General features: G+C 40.9%; 1 protein-coding gene across 2 annotated transcripts in view; it reads left to right on the top strand.

The window, feature by feature from the left end:
- Positions 1–739: 739 nt before the first annotated feature.
- igsf9bb (immunoglobulin superfamily, member 9Bb) overlaps positions 740–25,300 on the top strand; it is a 132,772-nt gene continuing 108,211 nt past the window's right edge. For both annotated transcript variants that reach the window (XM_026183244.2, XM_026183245.2), the window contains exon 1: positions 740–1,039. In XM_026183244.2, coding sequence (XP_026039029.2) covers positions 976–1,039 — 64 coding nt within the window. In that variant the 5' untranslated portion in view covers positions 740–975. The remainder of the gene's footprint in view (positions 1,040–25,300) is intronic.

Here is a 25,300-nt window from a genome sequence, read left to right on the forward strand (position 1 = left end):
CACACACACACACACACACACAGGGTGGTGGATTCCTCTCGTCTTATTGCGCAGCATGATACTGCAGCTCCGCAACAGCTCCACACGCCAACCCACCTTGAAACGCTCCCTCCACTGCTGCATTCATGCTGTCCAAGAAAAATGGGAAGATGTAATTAATTACCTTTAAAAAGCTAAAATCAGGAAGTCATCGTTTTGTTCATAAGCACCGATTCCGTCGACTTGCAAAAATTCAGAGTCACGCATAATACAGTCAAAGAGCAGTAAACGCCTTAAAGAAACAGGATTGGTTTCCATCCATTATAAAGGGTAACCACCTGTTGGGTTGTTTCTGTCTGCGGATGTCTGACGTGGTTTTGTATAATAAGTTTTTCCCTTCAGTTTTATCATTGAGATGCTGCACTTACCATATCGGATGGTTTGCCTCTAACTCTATTACAAGTGACCAACATAATATTATTTTCTCCGATACATGCCATTACAGCTGTTAATGTAAGTTTATTCGCACTGAAACAAACAAACCACAAAAAGCCAGCGACGAGCAGCTATTCCTGGGCGCTCCACCGAGCAGAGGTGCAGAACCTCCGAGCCTCACCACATGCCAGGAACGCATCACTCCAACTCGGAAAACGACAGCGCAGGTAACCAATCGGCGTCCGGAGCCCACCCACACCCTTCAATGAAACGGGTGTGGAGGCGGGCTCGTGGATATCTAAAGGCTCGGGCTTGGTTTCACAGCGTCGCCTGCTCTCGTCCCATTGGCGCAGGTGATCCAACTCAGGATGCGAGTGGAGAGCGGAGGAGAGGGGAAGAGAGAGGGGGAAGCGCCGATGGAAAAGTGTCCAGGGCTCGGTTAACAAGAAGACAAGGATACCGGCCCGCTTCAGTTTGTCCTGGGGCACCCGGCGATGAGAGATTCACCGAAAGGGGCACTTTGAGATATGATGAGATTTATTTCTGGTCGGCAATAGTACTATGATTTGGTATGTGGCCACTTTGATAGCAAGTGTATTCAGCACCCGAGGAACGGCCGCTCAAGGTGAGTCGAAGTGCAGTGTGTGTGTCTTTGCTCAAGTTTTCACTTTGGCACGTTCAAACTATGAAACGGCTTTTTATGCTTTTCTTATTAGCTCACTCTGACTGTGTCGGCTCTATGGGAAAATGTCAAAACAAGTTCATACGTGTGTTCATCACCTGAGTGGGTAAAGGATAAGGGACCGGTCCACCGTTAAAAGAAAAAAAAAGGAGGAGGATAAAACCTGGTTTAAACATGCTTATTCCTGCCGTAATGTATCTCGGGAATTTGTGGTTATCATTGATAAATGGCACTGCCGAAGTTGTGACGTTTTTGGCTCCAGAGTGACAGATTTTGCAGTCTATTTGGGTTGGCATATTCCTCCCGAGACGCGTGAGTTTGGGCTCTCGCAGCTGTAGCAGCCTGTCTCACTGAGCTCCAGTCTGCAGCTGCTGAAATCTGAAGGCAGATGTGATTAGTATGGTGCGCTGGTGTAGATGTCATTATAATGCTATGAATGGATTAACCTCTTCCTGGGGAGCGGCTGAAGCTCAGTTGTGGCGGACATTGTCCGCTAGAGGGAGAACTTTGACATTTAGGGGAATTCACACGGTTGTCGTCACTCTTCAGGCTGCTTTTCACGCACTAATGACAAGTTGTGATGACTTCAGATTTCTTGGCTTGTTGACGTCATGGGTGAAAGATCATAACCTTTCCATGGGGCGCTGAGGGACGTCTTCTGAGAGGGTTAAGTGTAGCTGTTACCAAGCTTTATATTCAGAGAGCACATCAGTGTAGGAGGCAGTCTTTTGGTCAAAAAAGGACAAAAAACAGTGAAAAATTATAATTTTCTTAAAGCTAAGTTGACATATTGCTACAGTTTGTTCTGCCTTATCAGCGCTCCAAAGCTTGAGAGTATTCACATAGCACATTGTTACTGTTTGTTCAGTCTGATCAACTCTCCAAAGCTCAAAAGTATCCACATAGCTGTCTGTGAACCAGTTAATTAATTGTCTGAGCTTTAATTCTATATGGCATCATTTCCTTGCCACATATAATTCAGTGGTCTGAAAGTGTGTCATGGAGTCTGAGTCTGTCTCACATCAATGATGTCATGCACAGGGAGGGATATGGCAGGCAAGCAAAGCTGCAATAGCGCTTTAACCTTAAAAATCCCCCACTCATCTTGGAGAGACAGGAGAGATGCAGGCGACTGGGACAGCATATGTGCTTCGGCATGATTAAATGATAAGGAAGGGATTCTGTCAGCGAGCTGTCCACCACTGTGTTTCAGACTTTTGACACAACAGACACTTGCAGGTTTTTTATTATGTTTATTTTTGCTCACATCATTCTGGCATGTGAGACAGGGCTCCGCTAGCTCCACTGCAAACAGTTATGTAATATGCAGCCTAAAAAGGATACACTTAAGCATCGCCTGCCAAAGGAAGGAGACTTAGAGCGATGTTTTTAAGCGGCTTCCCCAAGCTATTCAATGTCTGGGACAGCTGGCGACTTGTAGAAGGAGGAGCGATGGTGACTGGACTCGCGTTTTGTAAAGACGTCCCCCTTAGGAAGTCTGTCAGGTTATGCATCTGATCCTTGTGCTGTGACGGAGCTCTGCAGCATCCATTTTTGAGCACACAGGCACACTCACTGAGACAAACGGCCCAGCTGGTAGAAGCGGCGCAGGGCAGCATCCTTGCATCAGAGCGCTGCTGTCCCAAGCTGGCGGCTGGCAAGTGGCTCGACTTTCGCCATGTGATAACCTTGGACTTGAACCATTCTCCCTCTCTTTCTCTCCAGCCTTCCTTCCTCTTATTTCATCCTTCCCTTCCCAACATTCTCCCTCCTCTCACTTATCCTGTCTGACTCAGGTTCTCGTCGCCTCCTCTTCCTGCTTTCTCTCTGTACATTTGCCCTGTCGTCTTCCTCTTCCATGCACTCAGATGAACTCGCTCCCCTCCAGGTTTCTAGAGGTCTCTCTCAGCATGGCCGGGTAGCCGAGGGATAGCAACATGGTGGGTTGTGTTAATGGAGGCTCAGGGCACCCTCTGCAGCGACTGTCTGCTGTCATTCACACACACACACACACCATATGCACACATGTCAACGTTCTACTATCCCCTTGGGGAGCAGTGTGTCTTTAACCAGGATCTGAACATATGCCAACTAACAGGCTGTCTCCCCCAGACTAAGTGAACTAATTATAAATAAGCTGTGTGATAAATGCCACTCAATTGCTACATAAATACACACATGCTACGACATGCCAAGAGGGCTGGATAGGAGGTGGGAAGTAGGGGCTGTTTGCTTTGTAAAAAGAGAATTTCCCTGTGCAGTTTTTACCACTTCATGTAATATTCAATTTCACTCATACGTTGATTACTGTGTGCTATTTCAAGCCTTGAGGAGCATTACTGTAGACATGACCTATGTGTAAATAACAGAAGAAGGATGTTGTGCATCCTTAAAGTGCTTGAAAACTTAACCTTAAAAAGAGGCAGCCAACCCTTATCCTACTCCTCACCCTGACCCTAGGTGTGACCTAGGTACTTAGATGCCCCTTTTCTATGACATCATACCCATCATACTCTGAAACAGAGTGTTTAGAGCAGTCTGAAGCTCGTGCTTAAGATCCACAGGGATGCATGCATTCATGGTAAAAATTTTGATAGTGTCGCCACTGCCGAAAGTAATTTTCCATTAATTTGAAACGTAAAAAGTAAAAAACAAATCAAAAAAGTGAGACAAAGACAAAGTTTGTGCCACTGCTAAAGCTTTTAGCCACAGCTACACACTGAGCTAAAATTTGAAACTTTGTTATTTGCTCATGTTTAATATGAGCATCTGTCAATTGAGCAGGACACACATGAGAAAAAAAATAAGGAGAAGCGTAATAGGTCCACTTTTAAGAATGCTTTCATCATTTTTCATGATCTGTGTAGACTGGTTCTAACTCTGATGTGTTTGTGCTCTGTTCAGTTCTTTTGGACTGCTGAGAAAATAAACAGTGTGACCCAATAAACCCACAAACACAGAGACTTGGTTCAGTTTACATTTGGCTTAAAAACTAAGTAAATAAGCCAGCTGCTTTTGCAATAAGCATCCGGGTTATTTTAGCATGAATGTACCGTTGGTGAATCCTGAGGTAGCAATAATTAGCACTTATACACAGTGTATCACTGTAAGTGCTAAATGAATATGAAGATCTTAACGTGATCAGTCAGTAGCAGTTGAAAATGTCTGTGTTTGTGTCCTCTGTGTGCTCTGTCAAGTCATTAAGTCCACTAAAAATACAGCGTGAGCCCACAGTAATAATAGCACAACAATCCTGCCCAAGACGTCTCTTTTTCCTTGCATCGGTACCTGTTTGTCATTCTTCAGAACCTGTAATGGATTTGGAGTCTACAGTAATAACATAGTAATAAAGCTCTTAATCACATATCTAGTTGTGCAGGCACCCGTAGAACTTTTTTTATTCATCTTTCTCCATCTCCTGCATTTTTCTTCTGGTCTTTTGTCTCGATCCTTGAATTGGGCAGAGATAGTCAACCCCAGAATGGTTTGTAAAAAAGTTGTGAAAATTGGTGCAATTGCCAATGGATGATATCCTCAGGGATGGATGTGTGGCGAAGTGATTGGCTGTGGCTCACCACCATTTTTCATGTAATTTCCAGTTAATGGCAATCATTATTATGATATTTATAAATAATTGAATCTTCATCACTGTAGTTTCATGTTGCTCAGATACCTGCTCTCTTTGAAAGGAACTTGTCCAACAATCACACTGATCATCTTCTTCAACCTTCAAACAGTAGAACCAGAAGTATGTTTCTGTCTTCTAGTTTGATTTTAAAATCGAATGCACATTTGCAGAGATGCTTATTATAACTGTTGGTCTGTCGGGAAAAAAAGGAGCAAGCTAGGTCAATTTCATGACTGTTTAGTTGATGCTCTTCCACTTATGCTCTGCTATGCTAAACGTAAGTTTTTCATCATCTTACACTGATCTGTAAATGTCTCTTTGTGAAGTGAGAATTAAACTCGTAGTATGTATGCATGCTAGTAAGCGAGCGATGTCGTGCTTTTTGTTTGAGGCAAACATGATAGTGGGTGTAAAGCGCTCCCTTAACTACTGTTGCATCACCCCCATGTCAAGGGTCTCAATGATTGGAACCCACTCAGGGGGACAACAGGAGGAGTGAGTGATTGCTGTTGTGTGTCACCATCACATCGGAGTGTGATAATGTGAGAAAAAGTAATGGACATAGTATGCTTTTTTTTTTAATGGTCCCAGTTAGTATATCCACATGGAAACACATGGAAAAGCAAACAAATCTTAAAATTAAGGCTTCAAGTTTAAATTAGGGCAAATTTTAGTCATGATCACAATTTTGGCTTCACGTAATCAATATGATCGAGCAACAATGAAAATGTGTGCTCCGCCAATAGAATGCAAAGCAAAAGCAAGTCATGCGCTCCCTCAATCACTGCCTGATGATGTGCCTGCATGTGCCAATCACAGCTGTCCCTGCACCCTGCAGTGTGAAGTTTTCTGGGCTGTCTCTGTGAGTACCACTGTACAAAAGAAAAAAATCAAATGCCTGGGACAGCAGAAGGTAAAGAGCTTTTTCCTCAAAAAGGATCATCTTCCATTGTTTGAAAATACTTTGAATATTTAGAAGTGATGTTACCCAAGAAAAAAAACCATCCACCTCACAAAGATACAAATCACCAACACAATCACATTCCACTTGACCAAAGATGTGTGTCCAATAAACATAAAGAGTGATGAAGGTTTGCAGCCTGAATAACCCTGAGCCGTGTGGAAGAAATAAAGGAGGATCCAAACGCAGGCACTTGTAAAGGTGTGAGGGTGGTTTATTAAACACAAAATAAAAATGGGCAAACGGCAAAAGGAACAGAAGGCTATCTAAACTGAGAACGACTAAACTAGTGGACACAAACCAGGACATGAACATGAAGGAGGATGAGCAGCGGAGAATGACGACGGACAGCAGGGAAAACACACGAGTGAGACATGGTGGATACACAGATGGACCAGCAACTACAATGACAGAAGACGCGATTTAAATACACACAGAGAAACACAGGGAGATTACACACAGGTGGTGGACACAGCAGGGAGTAATTAACGAGACGAGACAAGGGAGGTAAAACTGAACACACTCACATGAGACGCAGACCTTCACAATAAAACAGGAAACAAGAAAACACTACACAAGGACGCAGACACGACACTGAGAGACAGACAGAATATAACACATGGAACTCAATGCTAAACATGAGACACAACCAAAGAACAATCCATAAACATGAATAAAAAGAACATAGAATTCAAATAATAACCAACAAATCACAAAGGTAACAAAACGATCATTCATGAGCAAACCAAAACATAATAAACTTGGAACGCCGGGTTGAACCGACCCAGAACCGTGACACCTTTGTTACGCCGCAGTTTGCCAAACCTGCTGGGGGTTTCCCATGAAGTCTTTCTTCTACACTCAGCTTTTTTTTCATTCGCTATGTGTTTATACAGTACACCACTGCATTTAATAAATAGTCATTATTAATCTCTGGCTCGCTTCTCGTTTTTCCACCGCTGTGAATTGGGAGTTTTTCCTTCTCGCTGTTTCCAAAGCTCTTGCTCATAGGGGGTCATCTGGTCTGCACCAGCTGTTCTCAGTCAAATCTTGCAGGATGCATATACAGAGGCCTCTATGGTAGATTCAGTGAAATGAGATTCATCTGGGCCTAAGTTGTGTTACTGACTGAGTGATGTTGTCAGAGCATGTGTATTTTGGGCAAAACTGAGCTGGCACAGAGCGCTGCTGCCTAATTAATTGAACTCACAAACTTTCCTGGTATCCCAGTTTTTTGATGATCCCTACAGTATGATCACTTAATGAGCAGTCTCGCTGTAAGTGGGTGGCTGCTTGGCAAAAATAAAGCTGCTGACCAAGAAATGGGAGACTCGTGTCTCATTTGCAGCGTGAATTTAAATCCTGCGGGTGTTCAGCATTTTCTAATTGAAGGACTTGTGTTTTCTGAGTGGGCTGAGAGTTGCTTTTCATTAGGAATGCTCAGATCCGACCTCTTATTGATCCGATTACTGACGTTAATGACCTAATTTCTACACATGCAGTATAAATTGATAGATCACCTGTTCGCATCTTTTCTTATTGTTGGCATTATAAACAGCTTCTTTCATTTATGCAATGTACACTCTAAATACAGAATTTTAGAGTCACATCGAAAAGGGTGAAATATGAATTTACTCTATATTAATAGTCCAGCAAACTAGTTAGTAAATTACTTAATGCAGAGAGTTCTGAGACATAGCGGTGGGCATCACAGACTCAAAACCAAAAGCAGGGGCATTTTCCATCCTTTTCCAATGAGCTACTGTCAGTGATGACATGCTTCCTAACTGAAAGTGTGAATTTCCTGAAACAAGGTGCCAACAGCAGCATCATTCAGTAATAGTGACATAGCATTATATCCCATGACACAGCATAAGTCAAATAGTGTTTACAAATATCCTAGTTAGTGTTTTCCCTGTAAAATGTGAGTAAAAGTATAATATAACTCCTTAACACTTTAACAATAACTAAAGCGCTCTAACCATGTAACTATGCAGGAGCTGCATTTGGGTTGCGCATCATCAGCTGCATGTATTTCCTCCTCGCTAGCCTGGTAGTACTCAACAGTGTTTTTGCCTCAAGTGGTGAAAAAAGCTTGTTGTCTCCACATTTAGCAGCAGCAGTTGTCTTGTATATTTTGTAAAGCATTGTGCGTTATTGGTGGTTGCTGAAGTGGATCCCTTTTTAAGTAATAAATCATCATAGCAAAAGCTGATACGGGACTCTCAGACGTGCCGAGGCTTGAGTTGTTGTAATGCACACCAGGGAATACAAATGCATGGTGTTGCTATAGCAATGATATCACGATATGACACTTTTATATCACATAAAAATGTATACTATAATGTGTATTACTGCAGGGATATGATATGGCACAGCCCAGCTGAGAGGACTGTAACCTACATGTCAAAATAAGGCCCTATGTGTCATTTTAGGTCAGTTTTTACCTGAATATTTGTTGCTTCACTGTGCTCATCAATGCATGGCACAGTCAGGTTTGCCTCCACAGTACTGCATGTTAACAATGTAGCAAAAGGGAAAAGCAAAGGTACATGCAAACAATTATAGCTGAAGTGGGAAACTGAGATGATATCTTTTTCAAGGCTTTTGTGTTATTTTAAAGCTTTAATATGGTAGCAAAGATATGGAGTCATGGAACGGGAACAGAAGCTTCAGAAAGTCTTTGAAGCAAACATTTAGTTTCCTTGAGCCAAATCTCAGTGTGGTTTCATCTTTGCACCCAGATTCATTCTGAAGGCTAGACTCAGCAGCATGGTAAAGTACATGACTGTTTCTTTTCTTTCTTTCTTTTTTTTTTAACACAGAATTCTCTTAGCAAATAAATTTGCTTATAAAACGTTTGGCCACCACTATTTGACTTTAATCAATTCATCAAAATTCCAATTGCTGTCATTTTCAGGATCTTGAGAAAAGGTCTTGTAAGTTGCCCGCATGGTATACTTCCTGCAACAAGGCTAAAGGCTAATAAATGGTTAGTGAGGACTGTATGAGGCATACAGTGTAAATTAAAATGTACATGTATGCTCTTGTTTTGAATATTTTTTCCCAGTGTGCCCATTATTCAACAAAGGAACAATTCATAAATCATCGTCTTGCATCTTTTTCAGCATTATGTACTGGGTCTATATCAATATGGGTGTCAGTCTCAGAGAGGCCAATAATAGCTGATAATAGTAATTCACCAGTATGTGAATGTAGGTGTGAGTCAGAAGATGCACAGACTGAGCTGTGTGCATGAAAATGGCTCTCCGATGCTAAACACTCAACTTTCTAAAGGTCATGCATCCTGTTAAAATGAGAATGTATCTTAGTTTGAATCCTCTTGCATAAAAAAAGACGCAGTTTAAAGTTGGCACTTGTCAGTGGATATTTTTAGACTGAATTTTCTGCCTGCCAGCTTCATGTCGAGTTAATGTTCTCAGGCATGTGGTCGTACTCTTTGAAGCTGGATCATTGTCACTCTGGTTTACAGCTATGGACTACCCCCTTGTAAACTTTATCCAGCATTTATTTAAATGTTAGTTTGGCTAGGATGAAAGCAGGTTTTCCTTCTTCATCTTGAACTGAAACACAATAGTAAGAAATACTAATCACATTATTAGGTCCCTGTGATGCCAAAGACCTATAGGATACTGCAAAAGAAATCACATCAGGAGTTTTTCAGTGGAGTTGCCTGTACATGTAAGTCCATCCATCTATCCATCTTCTTCCGCTTTATCCGGGGCCGGGTCGCGGGGGCAGCAGCCTAAGCAGAGAAGCCCAGACCTCCCTCTCCCCAGCCACCTCCTACAGCTTATACGGGGGAACACCAAGGCATTCCCAGGCCAGCCGAGAGATGTAATCTCTCCAGTGTGTCCTGGGTCTGCCCCGGGGCCTCCTCCTGGTGGGACATGCCCGGAACACCTCACCCAGGAGGCGCCCAGAAAGCATCCTTGTCAGATGCCCGAACCACCTCAGCTGGCTCCTTTCGATGTGGAGCAGCAGCTGCTCTACTCTGAGCCCCTCCCGGATGGCCGAACTTCTCACCCTATCTCTAAGGGAGAGGCCAGCCACCCTTCGGAGGAAGCTCATTTCCGCCGCTTGTATCCGCGATCTCGTTCTTTCGGTCACTACCCACAGCTCGTGGCCATAGGTGAGGGTAGGGACGTAGATCGACCGGTAAATTGAGAGCTTCGCTTTTACCAAGACTGTACATGTAAGTAATGCATAAAAAATGTATTATGCCACCACCCAGTATCACAGCTTCCCTAAATTAACAGCTTTGGTATGTTTATTTTTCTATAATGGTAAATTGATCCGTTTGTTTAAACTCCTTAATTAATTTGAATTAATTATAATTATTGTTGTTATCAAGTGCTTTTTAAATTTACTGTTTAAAAAAAAGCTGATAAAATAGTATAGCAATATAATTATTTTTGATGAAGTGCAATCTAACGCAGCTCATGGTGAGATTTTTTATAAACTCTAACTTTAAATCGCATTCTGTTTCACGTGTAAATGCACTGAGCTGCTACTATTTGATTGGTTTATGGTTAATGGGCAGTTGATCAGGTGCACAGGTCTAATAAAGTGGCGGACATGCACAGTATATTGTGCTTTCACCACATACAGACACCTTTCATTTACATAGAGCTTAATGGAAAGTAGCACTCTTGTTGCTTGGGGCAAATGGCACACTTCATAAAAGTCACCAACCTTTAGATGTCAATCAGCTTGTTATTTGGGCCAAGGAGCAGTGACTGACAGCTGCCGTCGTTCCCCCTGAGCTCCCAGCAGCTTCCATTTGGGTTCAGTGAACCCGTCCACTGAGGGTACACAGCCACACGAACTGATGGAAAAGATTGTGCGCTTTATGTGTAGTTGTAAATCGTTTCAGATCCCTGTCAGGTTTGCAGTATGTAAGCAGAACCTCCAGTGCAAGGACAGCACATTTCTGTTTCAGCTCAGTTATCAAAGAAAAGCACCTGATAAACTGACAAATAAAAATAAAAATCAACCCAAAATATTTTAGTTTAGTTCATTTTTGTCTATTCAGTGCAGACACAGTATCAGTGAGACATGAGAGAAGTGGAGCACAGGACAGAAAACACTTTGGGACAAATTTGGCTTCATTTTTGTGCAGTGTATACAGTCTATGGGATAAATAGGCAGAAGTTAATATAATTCATCTTTGGTTTTAGATGAATAAAACTTTATGAACTGTCAAAGACATCCAAGAAGGACCTGTATCCCCCAAATATACATTTACCTGCAGAGAAACTCAGATATCAATATAGTTATCAAGTTTGCCATGATTTTAGGGAGACTGAACTGGGAATGTTTCATATGCACACACTAGTGTTGACTTTCACACCTTTAGTAGCTTTAATAAGCTTGGAATACGTTTATAGTGCTGAAATTGGGACAGGAACAGCTGATTTTCTCTCAGGCTCAGCTGCAAGTGTTTTTCTATTGCACTTGGATTTGTGTGTCCCGTCACTCAGTGTCCTGGGTTTACCACTAATTCTATGTGGGGGATGACAGAGTTTGCTTATCTAGTATTGACTTCCTGTATAATGTTAACTATATATCACTCCTGAAAGAAGCTTGAAAGCTGGCAGAGAAGGATGTTTGAGTCCATCGGCGTAGTTCATAAAATAAAGACACTATCTCACTAAATGTTGTTTGACTCCCACAATGATAACTGCTCTGTTTCACTCCAGACATGCTCCCTTCTAAGTACCTCACAGGTACTCCTCAGATGTGTGACAATAAAAGAAAGTATGGCTATCACAGATAAGCTTGCGCGTGGTATACTGTTCATGATAAAGCTTTTGACTTGGAGCAGCTTTGTAGCACATCTCTGAAAGCCATTGTTCTCCTGTATGTGCACTGAATACACTGTACCAGTGTCTTCTTGCTGACTCATCTTAAAGCTGTCCTGCTAATAATTACCACAGTTCTTCTGCTGCAGTCACGGTACACAAAGTGAGCAATCACAATATACTGCCACTGACCCTTTTGCACGGGATCGTTGGATAAAAACACGAGTACACAACTTGGTATTGGTTTAGTTGTGTGCTATATTTAGAACATGTTCACCACTTCACTTGAACTCAGGTTATTACGTGCCACCAGGCTGAAATTTTTACAAAGCTTGGACTTTCTTTGTTTATTGTTGTTAGTCATTAGTCATTTATGTAGCTTTGTGTGACTTGTGGATCCAGACTAACAAATAAAAAACAACACAAAGTAGACTGTCCTGTTTTCTGTCACTTAAATATTAGTTGATTAATTAAATATATTTATATTTGTATGAACACAAAGCTAACAGCACAGAGCAAAGATGAAAACCAGCACAAAGAGACTTTGAAGCGATTGCCGCAGTGATTCTGCTGCAGCAACATGAACAGGTAGAAACAGAGTCTGCAGCCTGACTTCTCATCCGTTTGTTAGCTGTTGAAGTTCAGGGTTTGGCTGCTGAGCTTTGGCCTGCATCCACTCAGCTAACCTCACTCTGGGTTTTAGCATAGCATGAGTATAATGTGGTTGTTTTTGTTCTGGATACACGTTTGTGCAATAAAATGTAAAAAAAGAAAAGAAAGAAAAAAAGACTGTGCCAATATTCCTCCTCAGACACAAGAAATAAAATCAGCCAATTGTAGGAACTGAAATACTCAGAACCAGTTCTTTACAAAAACCGGTTCTGACCCTTACCAGTTTCATTAGATGGTTTATTTTACCAAAAGATTCAGGCAGTCTCGGAGGCTTGTGTCACTGTCACTGTGGACACACCAATCATTTCTGTGGAAAGACCTTAGCATCAATCTACCACCATCTTTATTCGGGGGTTTCGGTACCTGACAGCAGAAATGATGAAGCCCATCAGATGAAGGGGAAAGACACCTTTTGTCTGATAGGTGAAAGTCGTCTTTCCCTTTGATGAAGCAGTGCTGTGGATTGATTTGAACTTCTTCAGGTGTCCTTCTGCTTGGAGGACTGAAATAAATGTATACCAAATCCGTGGCCGTACACATACCTATCAAAGTGAATTTTCCAACCGCCAATCAAATCACAAGACGGCGTAAAATCAAATTAACTGCCCTACATTGGAGGTGTTCTTGGTCTCTCTTCCTCCTACTTTGCTGGGGACTTTGCTGTCTGCAGACTTTCATTTTCTTTTTTCTGTTATGTCCCTGAGATTATAGGCGTCATTAGCGCTTTGTCCACAGCTGCATGAGTTTGCAGTGGGGTATATGGATGGGCAGATGTACACAGTATAAGGGAGCTCCTGATGGGCAAAAGAACCGTTTTGTTATCAGTGTGTTTTGAGACACTTTGAAAGACAAAGTTTGGGAGCAGAAAAATGAGACCTGCCTCACAAAGTGGATTATCAGTTTTCTCTGTAGCCATCAAGACATTACATAGTTGTCTCTTGCAAACCTGTCACATCCTTCAGCCTCATAAGGTTACTGTGACACTCCACTAAATGATCCTGACAATGTTTAATGTTTGTAATCAATGCATTTTGCGAGGAAAGCCTTCACTTGAGTTAACACTGTTTTTCCTGATCTGCTTAGAGATCTCAGTGTGCATGGTGCACTGGTTCTTTACCTTACACCCCCTGCTAGTTTTACAGACACAAACTTGTGTATGCTGTGAGGGAGAGGAAGTGGTTAGATGGATGAGTGGATAACTTCTACTCATTTTATCAGACAGAGCAGTGCGGCTCATTTGAAGTCAAATACTGTATAGTGTGTTTCTCTGAAAATAAGCTGAATATCAGTGCTGATTTGGAACGGAGCATGTCTAAAAACCATCCTTCATATCAATCCCATTTTCATTTGGGGGCTTTTTATTGCAGCAGTGTGGTTTTTGGTAATGGCTTCCTGCTAACATACATCTTGGTGAGTCCGTATACTTTCTCTGAATCCTGTACTCCATATCACATTTGCCCACCCCCACCATCCTGGCTTCCTCCCCTGTCTCATTTTACAGCGTGGCCTACTGATGCAGCACAGTCAGCTTCCTCCACGCTGACTTCTCTAGACCCATTAAACATTTATTGGATAGGGCCATAAGATACCTCAGTTGTGCTGCCTCACATCTTCACCCTGATACTTATGTGCATTCTAGAGGCATTATTTGACATGGGCCCTGTATAAAATGTATATAACAGGCAAACTGACTACATGCTAGATATGACACGTGACACATCAGCCCTTCACTGCTCCATGGCAACAGTGTTGGTGTATATGGATTGATGGAACTTGACGTGGATCCAAAAAACAAATCAGTAGCTGTAAAATTCAAGATGTAGTTCTCAATTGAAGCAAACTGCTGTTCTGCCTTTCTGGAGTTTTTCCTTCCCACTTTTGCCCAGTGGCTGGTCCGATTGTTGGGTCTTTACCCAAACAACTTGCCTCTTTGATCTTCTGTAGAGGTGAAACATTTCTTCCCATCACAGTCAAATCATTTAAGAAACAATTCTCTCACAGACTGGATCAATCAAGAGCTCTCACAAGATGCTTTGTGTTGATTACTGAAATATAGTACACAACGCAAGGGCAGCTCGGAGAGATGGTCGTCCTTTATTATACCGTTCATTCATATGCAGAGATTGAAAGAATGAAAGGCAGTGAGCTTTTTAGAGAGATGGAGAGAAGAGCTACCTGTGTGCAGAGCAGTGAGAGAACCCTCTGGACCTAAGGTGGGCAGGGAATAGCTGTCATGTCTAAATAGAGACATATAAAGCAGCTGGCACTGTATCTCCTCTACCACCAGACAAAATGTGTTTACTGTGAACATTTGATGGGCACGTTTCGCAGACAATGCAGGATTTGTTTGCTGCATCTTTCAGGAATCCTGGATTATTATCTAACTGGAGTACGTTGTTGCAAATGTTGTATTTGTATTTTTCCTAAATTATCCATTCATAATTTTTGTGTGTAAAATCACAAGACTAAGGGAAAGAAAAAGTTAAAGGTGATTCTTACAGTGATCCTAATGACACGACCTTGTCAGAGCAGCGACAGCCACGCATAACTGCTGAGTAAGCAGGTGCACACATGTGAAGGAGCGACACAGGTGAACAAACTGGAGCTTTAAGCTGGCATTTCGGCAGCTGTACATGAGTACCGTCTATGTGTGGGGGAAATGTTTTCACTTATCTGATGTATCGCAGGGATTATGGAAGTATATGAGATCACACTATTTTTTTTTTAATTGGTAGTGAGTGCTTTTATTTAAATCTTGCCCTTAACTACTTCTTGGCAAGCGTGCTGCTAGCGTCAGTTTCCAGTATGTGGGTCAGCTCAGTGTAATTAAGACAGTCAACATCTGAAACAGATGATGAGACCCAATGTACTCCAGTGGTGTTGTCATCATAGCAGGCCATGTAATGTTGAGCTTGAAAGTCTGTTTTTGCCTTAATGTGTGTTTTTGATTGTAAAAGAGTTTATTTCAGTGATTTGGTTCAATGTAATGTAGCACAACATCACTGTAGTGCTATCTGGATGCTATGAAACTAATTACTAATTGTTTGGTGGGTCAGACAGAAGAGTGGGTTGTATATATACACACAGCAAGAGGAAGCAGTTTAGATAAATATTTAACTTGTTTAAGCTCTGGAATAAACAAACTTGTTACCGAGCAGATTTTCAACTGCTTTGGTTGTCTCCTGCTTTGACTCCTAACACAGACTTTTGTAGGTTTCAGTTACGATACGGGTCCTGACCAAGTGCCAGCACCTGGCAAGAAGAAATAATAATGTGTTGGAACCAGTGTTGCTGTTGTTGCTCAAAAAAAAAACGAATTTATTACACACAACTCTTTAATTTGTAAAGAGTAATGTGTATCTTTATTTATTTATTTACCCACTGCACTATGTGGAGTGCAGTGGGTCTGGGTGGTGTTGCTCCGTCCAAAGCAAATTTCTTCAAAGGGAGACAAAGAAAGACACTTTGACTAATGTAGAGGATCAAATCTGTCACCAAGGCCATTTACTGCACGCCTTCCCCAGTACTTTCAACTGCCCTGTCCTCTTGCCACTATCCATGGCTGTAAGAAGTACTCCCTGTCATAAAGGGAAAACATTACAGCACTCCCTGCCAAGTGCAAAAGATAAAAATGTAAAAACCATGAATTTAGGATGTTAAATTTGTGAATACAATACATAGCATTTCATATGGAGAATAAGAAGGGCGAAAGCAGATCGTTGAGTGAAACAGATGAACCAGAACTGGTTTGTAAAAATGCTGCAACTTCAGTGGTGGAACTGGTTTAGCTTTCATCCGTCAGATACACAACAAAGCACTATTTTTGGTAGAGCATGCTAGCGGGCCGTCGTTATTACCGTGTTTTTTGGAAAATACGTCACACTTAAAATCAATCCTTTGATTTTTCTGAAAGTCGACAGTGGCCCTTATAATCCCGTGTGCCTTATGTATGAATTCTGGTTGTGTTTACTGACCTCGAAACGATTTTATGTACACGGCGCTCAAAAATCTGTCAAATGTTTTAGCACGACTTTGCTAAGCTACGAACCCACACCGCTTGATAGATTGTCGGAGCATTACGGCTATCGTAGGCAGGAGCCTCGCGGAGTGATACATACTGCGCTTCAACATAATGTTACCGTATTGTGTGTGTATAACCTCTTTTTAAGTTTTGTGGATATTATACATGGTTATGCTGAGGATACGTCGGCCAATTTCCACTGGAAATGCCTTTTGGTTAAACTGTCAGCAAGGAATTTGCATTTGAACTGTTACATTTTACAACTTTAATGCACAGAAAAAACAGCTGCTTGTTTAAGTGAAAATACATTGATGGGTTTTTTTTGCACTAATAAAGTTGTGGAGTTGTAAAGTATTTTGTCTAGTGTCAATTATATCGTCATTTATATCGTTATCGCAAATTTTCAAATGTATATCGTGATAAATATTTTTGGTCATATCGCCCTGCTCTAGTCTGGAGCTCAGGCTCACTTGGCTTATGTATTTTAGCAGGACAGTGACTGGAAAGACACCAGCAACAGCACCTTTGAATGACCCGAAACAAAACAAAAAACCATATTAAAAGCAGGACAATCAAAACAACCCCCACCACCCGAAAAACAGAAAGGTTTTGGAATGGGCCAGTCAATTGATTGTGATGTTTTGCCATGACCTCAAACACTGTTTATTCTCAAAAACCTTCCAGTGTGGCTGAATTAAAACGTTTCTGTTAAGAAGAGTGGGCCAAAATTCCCCCACAGTGATGTGAAACATTTATTGCCAGTTATTGCAAATGCTTAATTGCAGTTCTTGTTGCCAAGTGTGGCGAAACCAGTTATTAAGTGTAGGGGACAATCACTTTTTCATAAAGGTGCAGGTAGGCCTGTTTTTTTCCCTTAATATATTAAATCCTTCTTTAAAAACTGCGTTTTCTATTTACTCTGGTTATCTTTGTGTAATATTTAACCTGAAATGTAATATTGGGAAAAACACAGCACCGTATAAGCTGAGTGCTGTTGATTCGCATTCACCTCTAAAACTAGCTTAATGTTCAGTGCTTACACCAGGCCTTAGTGTAATCTTCAGCAGCAGCCAAAAAGAACAGCGAGTGGTTTTGGAGCAGCAGGGCCTCCAGGTTATGTAATGTTAATACAGGGAGAATACACTGAAAAAAGCAGGTTGGATGCAGGTCTGATGATGCTCAGGATCTATTATTACTAAAATCTTTGTCTGTGTGGCCTTGTTGCTCCTGACTTGCTGCAAGAAGTTAATGTGACACCACACAGAGTTACTGAACAGTATGCATCACAGCCGATGAGACCCAATGCACTCCAGTGGTGTTGTCATCATAGCATAATTTTCTCTGATAATAGAAAAAATATATTTTGTTTTATTTAAAGAAGGAAAGAAAACTTACATTTGTGTTTATGTATGCAGTTCAAAGATAGAAACATCTGTTGTGTTGGCCCATCAGCCGGCGTTAAATTGCAGAGGACACCAAGCTCCGGTCAGAGCTGTCGCTACCAGCAGGTGATAAGTGGCTCCCCACACTCCCTAGCAGATCGTTACATGGAGAAACCTTTGGAATACAAGCATGCTGATCCACACAGGTGTGCACACAGGTGTACACATGGGTGTTCACAGACGCGGACTACACCTTTCTTGGCTGTTGCCTCAAAGCACATTGTGCGCTGTCTATCTTGCGTGCGGCACAATATCGTTTATTATTTAGTATCTACTGTTATCTACTGCTAGCTAGTTTATTGTGATGGTGCTGTTTTTTTATTATGTTGCTCTTTTTTTGTTTGCTTTCTCTTCTGTTTTTTTTTCTCCATACAGGTGATCCAGGTGTTCTGTTTGTTTTTCTTTCTTTCTTCCCCTTTCTCACCGTCTCTTCTCCCCTCTGGTTTTCTTTCTCTCCCTCTCTTTCTTTCATTCTCTCTCCCTGTCCTGTCCCCCAGTCATGTATGTCCCGTTTGTAGCAACCGAAAATAAAAACCATAATTATAATAAAGGTCAATCAAATGGACCAATATGGCAAGGCCATGATGATCCACTTGGTAAAATAAATCTGCTTGGCATCTTTCTTGGCCTTAAGACAACAATTCTGATGGCTAAAGATCCAAACGGGACAACAAAAAAATAAATAAATAAAAAAAATAATTTCTGCTACTGCACAGAGAATTAGGAGTTTAACGCGATAAAAGGGATTTACAAAGCAGGATTAACAAGTTTGTTTCACATTCAGAGTGATTGTTTTTGAAAGGGCCTATATCACAAGGATATTTGACTTTGGAGTTTTGTGCACTATCATGGTTCAGAGACCCTAAAATTACTAATCCTAGATAATTGGCACAACGCTGGTTATCACCTGCTTCGATCGTGAGAGGAGTACAAAACTGCTGTTAGTAAGATGTCCTACATATAGAATGCTCAGCATTTCCAACAGTTCGGTGACCTTTTGTCTGATGAATAGCCAACTGTTGTAAAGTGTAGCTTTGGTACATAGTTAGCAGACTGTTCAGGCCACTCCACCCCACAAAACTGTGTCCACACTACAATCAAACAACAGTGTACAGTAAGCATGCTTTTGGCTATGTTATGTGAGTAAGAATTTACTGATTAAAGATAAAAAACAATCAATATATATTCAAGTTACAGTACTGTTACTTTTTTGGAGTAACTAATGGAGTCAAAATACAAATTACTGTTACTGTAGACTCATGTCAGCTAAAGAAATCCACTGTAGATGATCATATCTGAAAAAGATTATATCCTATCATTCACCAGGACAGTTTTCCTCCTCTTCATCGTTCAAATGTCAGTCTCACAAACTTATCTGGATTTGTTACATTAATATCATCAAATCACAACAACAGCCGCCTCAAGGCGCTTTATATTGCAAGGTAAAATCCCAACAATAATACAGAGAAAATCCCCAACAATCAGAAAGGGAAGAGGGAAACTATACCTGCTGATCCTACTTCTACTTCTGGTAAATATATAAGCTCATGCTGATTGCGAAGGCACAAACATGTGAACTGAACATAAAATGAACTGAACTGAATTAAAATGTAAAGAAAGACAGTAGTATTTCAATGAAGTGGGCAGTGAGGCTCATGTGATATTGTAGACAGCTGTTTAGCTCTGTCTTTATACTCCATGTGCATCTGTGAAAGTGTCATCTGAAAAATGAGAGCTGCTAACTGGCATGACATGATTGTCTTTGTCATTTGCCTTTCTTGTTGTCCGTCAGAACATGGACAGAATGAGTTCTACCAACTTTATGTTGACAATGTGTCATATTTCTATGGAGAAAAAGTTGTTTTATCATAATTATCTTTATCGTTTTATTGCCCAGCCGTAGTAGATATAGCTAGAGCAGCTTTTTAATGACAGCAAAGCGTTTCTGGTGTAGACTATTAGTAAATCTCTAAGCTGTAAGGATTTCTAAAAAGCTGATGACACTCAAGGCAATACAGGGAAGGTCTGGGGTAAACCAAACAAATCTGCGTTTGGAGATGGCTGGTGGGGTGTCACTGGCTGCAGTAAAGAGAAAACCTGATCAAACTTAAAGCATGAAAACTTTAAAGCTACACATCGACAGCATATATGTTGCCTAAATCGGTTTTACATTTTAAATGTGGTTTCCTAATAGTAAATTACAGTAGAATTCAAACATCTTGCAATTAAGTAACATGTTCTGAGTCACACAGGAGCAGTGCTGGTCATTTTGTGTATTTTGCGTGTTTTGTCACATTTCTGTGAGCTTTGGTAACGGGACTGGTTCTTATGTAGGGCTTTTCTACTATACCTGAGCACTTAAAGCACTTTATACAACATGCCTCATTCACCCATTCACACAAGCTCCCTTTTCAATGATCAAGTGCTTTCTAACATTCACACATGGAGTATCTTGCCAAAGGATATTTGGCATGCAGACTGGAGCAGCCATTGATTGAACCACCAGTCTTCTGATTATTAGGTGACCTGCTCTACCTCTACCACTCCCCCTCATTCCTTCGCTGTATGACTGATATTGTTTTAAGTAATTATTAAAGTATTTGTAGGCTTCAAGAGCTGCATTTATTTTATTTTTTTGTATTTTCATGTGGGGATTTGCTAATTATGGGAGAAGCCCACACGCACTACTGCTGTGTGGGCTGATACACAAGAGCAGGGGTGTCGAATTTATTTGAATCCGTTCCCTGGGCCCTGGCTCCGGAGAAATACCTGGATTCAGATTGGTGTTTGCAAAATGTAGACTCATAACGACTACACCTGTTACACAGCACTTTCGACATTCCTTACATCTGTCTGAGAGGAAATGTCTGACTTTGTTTGAGGAGTTGTCTTAGATGTGGATGCTGAACAGTGTCTTTAACCTGCCTAAGTGTTAATTTCCTACCAAAAACACGGTGTGCTGAAATACATATGTACTTCCTCCAGTGGTGGAATGTGATCCTGACCTGTTTAAAGTTACTTAAAGAGAAAAAGAGTGGAACATGTAACACATGCTGATAGCTGAATAGATGCAAAAATGTCTGTGTATCCCTCTCTTGATGAGAATACACTGCTTCACTTCATTTAGGTTTGTGCCAGGATTAACTTGGGAGTTTTCCATCATTACCCTCCTGAAACAGCAGTTTGATCAGAGAGTTTACATCTTCCCAAACAAAATTGCACCAAAGATCTAGGTTTGCCAGAGGTTGATCACACATTGCAGGCACGAAAACAACAGACAATACAGAAACTATAGCGTAAAGAAATCTGGGGTTTACATAATGAACGTGGTGTTTTCACGATCTGCCTGCTGAAATAGAGACTTGTTTATTAAATTGTCAGTATTTAAAGAGTGAAATAGTCATAGAGCTGTTTGCCCTTGCTTCTTTATGAACATTCTTTAACTTGAATGTCTGCTGATCTACCCTCAGCTGTTTGGCCTTAATTCCTGACGGTCAGCAGGAGGTAAGAGGCTTAAACACACTTCTTTGTCCTCTTCACAGACACTTCACAGACAAATCTATGGACCATTTTATATCCATCTTGCTGTTCCTTGCACAAATGGCACTGTACAAAAAAATTTGCTGTCAAACTGACGTCATGGCTGCTGCTAGCTGCGACTTCAGCTGGCTGTGCAAAAAATAATAACTGCGTGCATAAGTTTGAATTTATTTTGGATTTTCTCTAATCCACACAGGGTTGTATAGGTATAAATAGTATACTCACACTAACATTGCTAAGCGATATTTGGTTAACTGATGTAACTTAGCAAGTTACGCCTCGACCTGATGTCTTTGCAGCCAAAGACTTCAGGTCGAGATGGGATTCTGGTTGGATGTTTCACCAATAGAACTGAGAAAGTTCGATTAAACTGGTTGGTTTCATGTTATCGACCTGGCTTTTAGGTGTAGTCCACAAATTTTCAATAAGGCTGTGATCGGGCTTTGGGAAAGTCAACCCAGAAGCTTAATGTTAGCCTGCTTTAGCTACTCTAAAACCAGTTTTGATGTGTGTTTGGGATCATTGTCCGGCTGAAATGCCTAATTGTGTCCATGTTTCAACCATCTGTTTTATTTGAAGTGAAGTTGAAGAACTTGGAAATCGTCCTCCTTCTTTAGGATTCCCACCCTCTATGATGTTTGACAGTCGCTATAGTGTTTTTAACTACTCCAAACATACTTTCTGTCATTGTTGCCAAACAGTCATTTTCTCGTCAGATAATAAAACCTTTGTCCAGAAGGGATTTGACTTGTCCATTTAGGCAGTCGCACATTGTAGTTGAGCTTGAACTGATGATCTTGGAATCAACACATGACATGCATCAGCGCATCAGTGCCAGGAAAAGTGGACTGGATTTAAAGACATTTTGTAAATGGGAGCCTCATAATCAAAAAAGCTGGCTGAAAGTCTTTGCCAGGTGTGGTCACTTTAACCGGTGGCTTCGGTTGTTTGCGTGGACTGAAAGCAGTATGTATTTGGGATTAAAAGCTTGTCGTAGTCAAACTCGTCAAGCTTTAGGCAATATAAATACTTTCTGCAACACATTCAGTTCATGGTGAACCAGATGCTGCTGCATGCACACTGGAAAGATATTTAAATTCAAATGATGAGGGATGAGAGCCCAAGACCCAGAATTAGGTCAAGTCTCCCATCCTTTGGTAGCATTAGTGTTTTAAGCCACCCTTGTGTATCGGAGGGTTGGAGCACAAGCTGACAAACACCAATGAGCTATGCTTTTCCCCTTAGCTTGTAGATATGACTTTGCAATTGCAGATTTCAGTTTTCCTCCTTTTCCTACATCTTTCTTCCAGTACACAGATTTAGACTGCATTGTTCTTCACTGTTCCTTTCACAACAAATACACTGCAGTTCACATGGTTGTGCACACTTAACTTTATTGTTTTGTGTTTGATGTCAAGCTCTTGTCTGCTCCTATGTTTTGGGTTTTGAAGACATTTCGATACTGTTTTAAAATTTTAACATATTTGTTGGGCATCTAAGGAAAAATATTAAGAGTTAATATACACTATTTGTAAATGCTATTTTAAATGCCACTACCACCAAATAACAATAATAATAATAGAGAGCAATAAAGGATGCATGGGTTTGTACTTTACTCCATCTAACACTTAAGAGTGGGACCACGCCACCAAACACGCTCCTTGCGGTTCTCATCTATATAGGCTCCCCCAGTCCGATAAGCTGTTTATTCTTGTTTACATGCCCCGCCCTACCTCCCCTTATCAATTCTTTATCTTCTTCACTTCTGTTTAGTACATGGGGATCTGCCAGGTCCCTTCGAGGCCTTCCCCAACCAGCAGCTCAATTTATGTCCAAGCCATTCACCTTTACCTACAAAAACACTGTCAAACATAAAATGAGGACGTGAGCCCAGCGAGTGAAATATATATTATATATATATCTTATATCTTCTAACTGACATCCAACCCGTTGGCCATATGCACAGACGACAATCAACATCTCCCCTTCATTTTACAACTTCAAACTCATTTCTCGACCCATGCACCAAAGCTCCCGATGCACAGTTTTTACATGGATGTTAATCTGCACTCTGCAGTTTTTGATTTTGCAGAGTGTTGGCGACTTCTTCTTTGTGTGGTATGCCATTTCATCACTGAGTTACTTCTCAGTTCATCCACACTGCAATAATACCACTTAGAGTTGATGGTGGAATATCTAAAGACATTTTATGAACTGACTTGTTGCAACAGTGGCATCCTATTGAAGTGCTACTCTTAAATTCCTGCGAATTCAGTGAGTTCTGTTGTAGCCATTGGTGGAATATTATATCCCTTGTTGTACAATATGTGCTCCACACTAAATTCTGCCCAAAATGCTTAATTAATTATTTTAATAACATGTAAAATTTGTTCCAAAATTCAATGCAAAAGGTTACATTTAATGTAATCTGGTCAAATTAAATTTACAGCTTATAGCAAGCACTTTGAATAAATAAACCTTTGATTTGATATATTTCAGTTCCATTGTACTCAAAATAATTGCTTCATGTTTATTAAGGGTTTCTGAGTGTGGGCTTATGGGCTGACTGGCATGATTAATAATGCTTCCATTCATTTCACAGGACTGTCATTTTATTACCACCACAGTATGCTAAGTTCAACTTTCAAATATGATTCAGAAAGAAGGTGCAAGCATAATAGGATGTAGCTAAAAAGAGTTTACGTTGTACTGTGTACAACATTATGTAGACACTTGGAAGGGTGGACAGTTGCTGCTGTTGTGGCAGTGCCAGGAACAAACCAAGGGGAACAGCTGAGAGGCCTGAGTATGCTCACTGTCATCAGAGTTTCAGCTCAGATACTACAGTGTTGAGAATGCATTATTCTTGTATTGTTTATTTATTGCACCTCAGTGATTTTTTTATGCATGGATTCTTTTGTCACCATGTATAAATATAGAAATATAGAAATGTTCCTTTCTGTGAGACTTCATTGTGGCGATAAACCTATTTGTAGTGTCACAGTGTATCATACTGTTAAATGATCTCCAGGAAAAAACAGTTAACCTTTGACTGTCACTTTGCTGTGTACTGGAATATGAACCAGAGAACACCTGTAACACACATATGTTACATTTAGTTTTTTTGCTTTCTTTGCAACTGCAGAAAGAAATTGAATTAAAATGAGTTTAGAAATAATTACATTGAGAATGTCATGCAAGTAATAGGAAGAAAGAAGTGTGCTCTTACAAACTTGTATTTTCCACTGGATTCTGTTTGTAGTACATGGGCAACCTCCAGAGCTAAAAAACTGCAGTTCCTCTTGGTGCCATTGGAGGCTAAATCCAGCTCCCATTCGCTTCTCTATTATAATACCCCACTTTACAGCATTAAAAAGCATGTTTACTGCCTGGTGCAAAAAGCCGTATTGGCCTCTGTGGATAGTTTGCCCCATCATGAAAACTGTTGTTGCAGTGATTTTTTTTTTAAACGTTTATTTATTGTTTTGCAGAACTCATCCATCTGGATACTGGAGTTAGAAACTGACATAGATAGCTGGAACAACTCTATGCCTGCTCGCTTCAATAAATCTTTCCCAAAGCTGCCCTCACTTCCTCCTTCCTATTTCGCTGTACTTACTAGTTCACTAACTGATTTCCATCTGTCCTCCTCTAACTCTCATTTTCTACATTCACCAGCTCCTCAAAGTGCTTCTTCTCAATGCGCTATCTTCACTCATTAGTCCTTTTTTTTAATCACTATCCTTAATCAGTGTAACCTGCTGCACATCCTTTCCTGCCCAATCTCGCTTGCAGTCACCTATCACTTTTAGGTCGCACTTTTTGCATGAAATGTGCACCACCTGTGTGCAACTTTCTCCACTCTTATAAGTCATCCTTTGTTCCTTCCTCTTCTTGAAGTACGTGTTCACCACAGCCATTTAATACTTTTTTTTTTGTTTTTGGGAAATCCACTACTGTCTGGCCTTCTGCATTTCTCTTCTTAGCACCATACCTTTCCAGAACCTCGTTATCACCCCGGTTCTGTTCACCTACACCTCCACTGAAATCTTCTCCAGTCAGAAATCTCTCCTCAAGGAGACACTATCATTTCATCCACAAGTCCTCCTCCTCTT

Source organism: Astatotilapia calliptera, chromosome 10 (genome assembly GCF_964374335.1).
Source record: "Astatotilapia calliptera chromosome 10, fAstCal68.1, whole genome shotgun sequence".
NCBI classification, from domain to species: Eukaryota; Metazoa; Chordata; class Actinopteri; order Cichliformes; family Cichlidae; genus Astatotilapia; species Astatotilapia calliptera.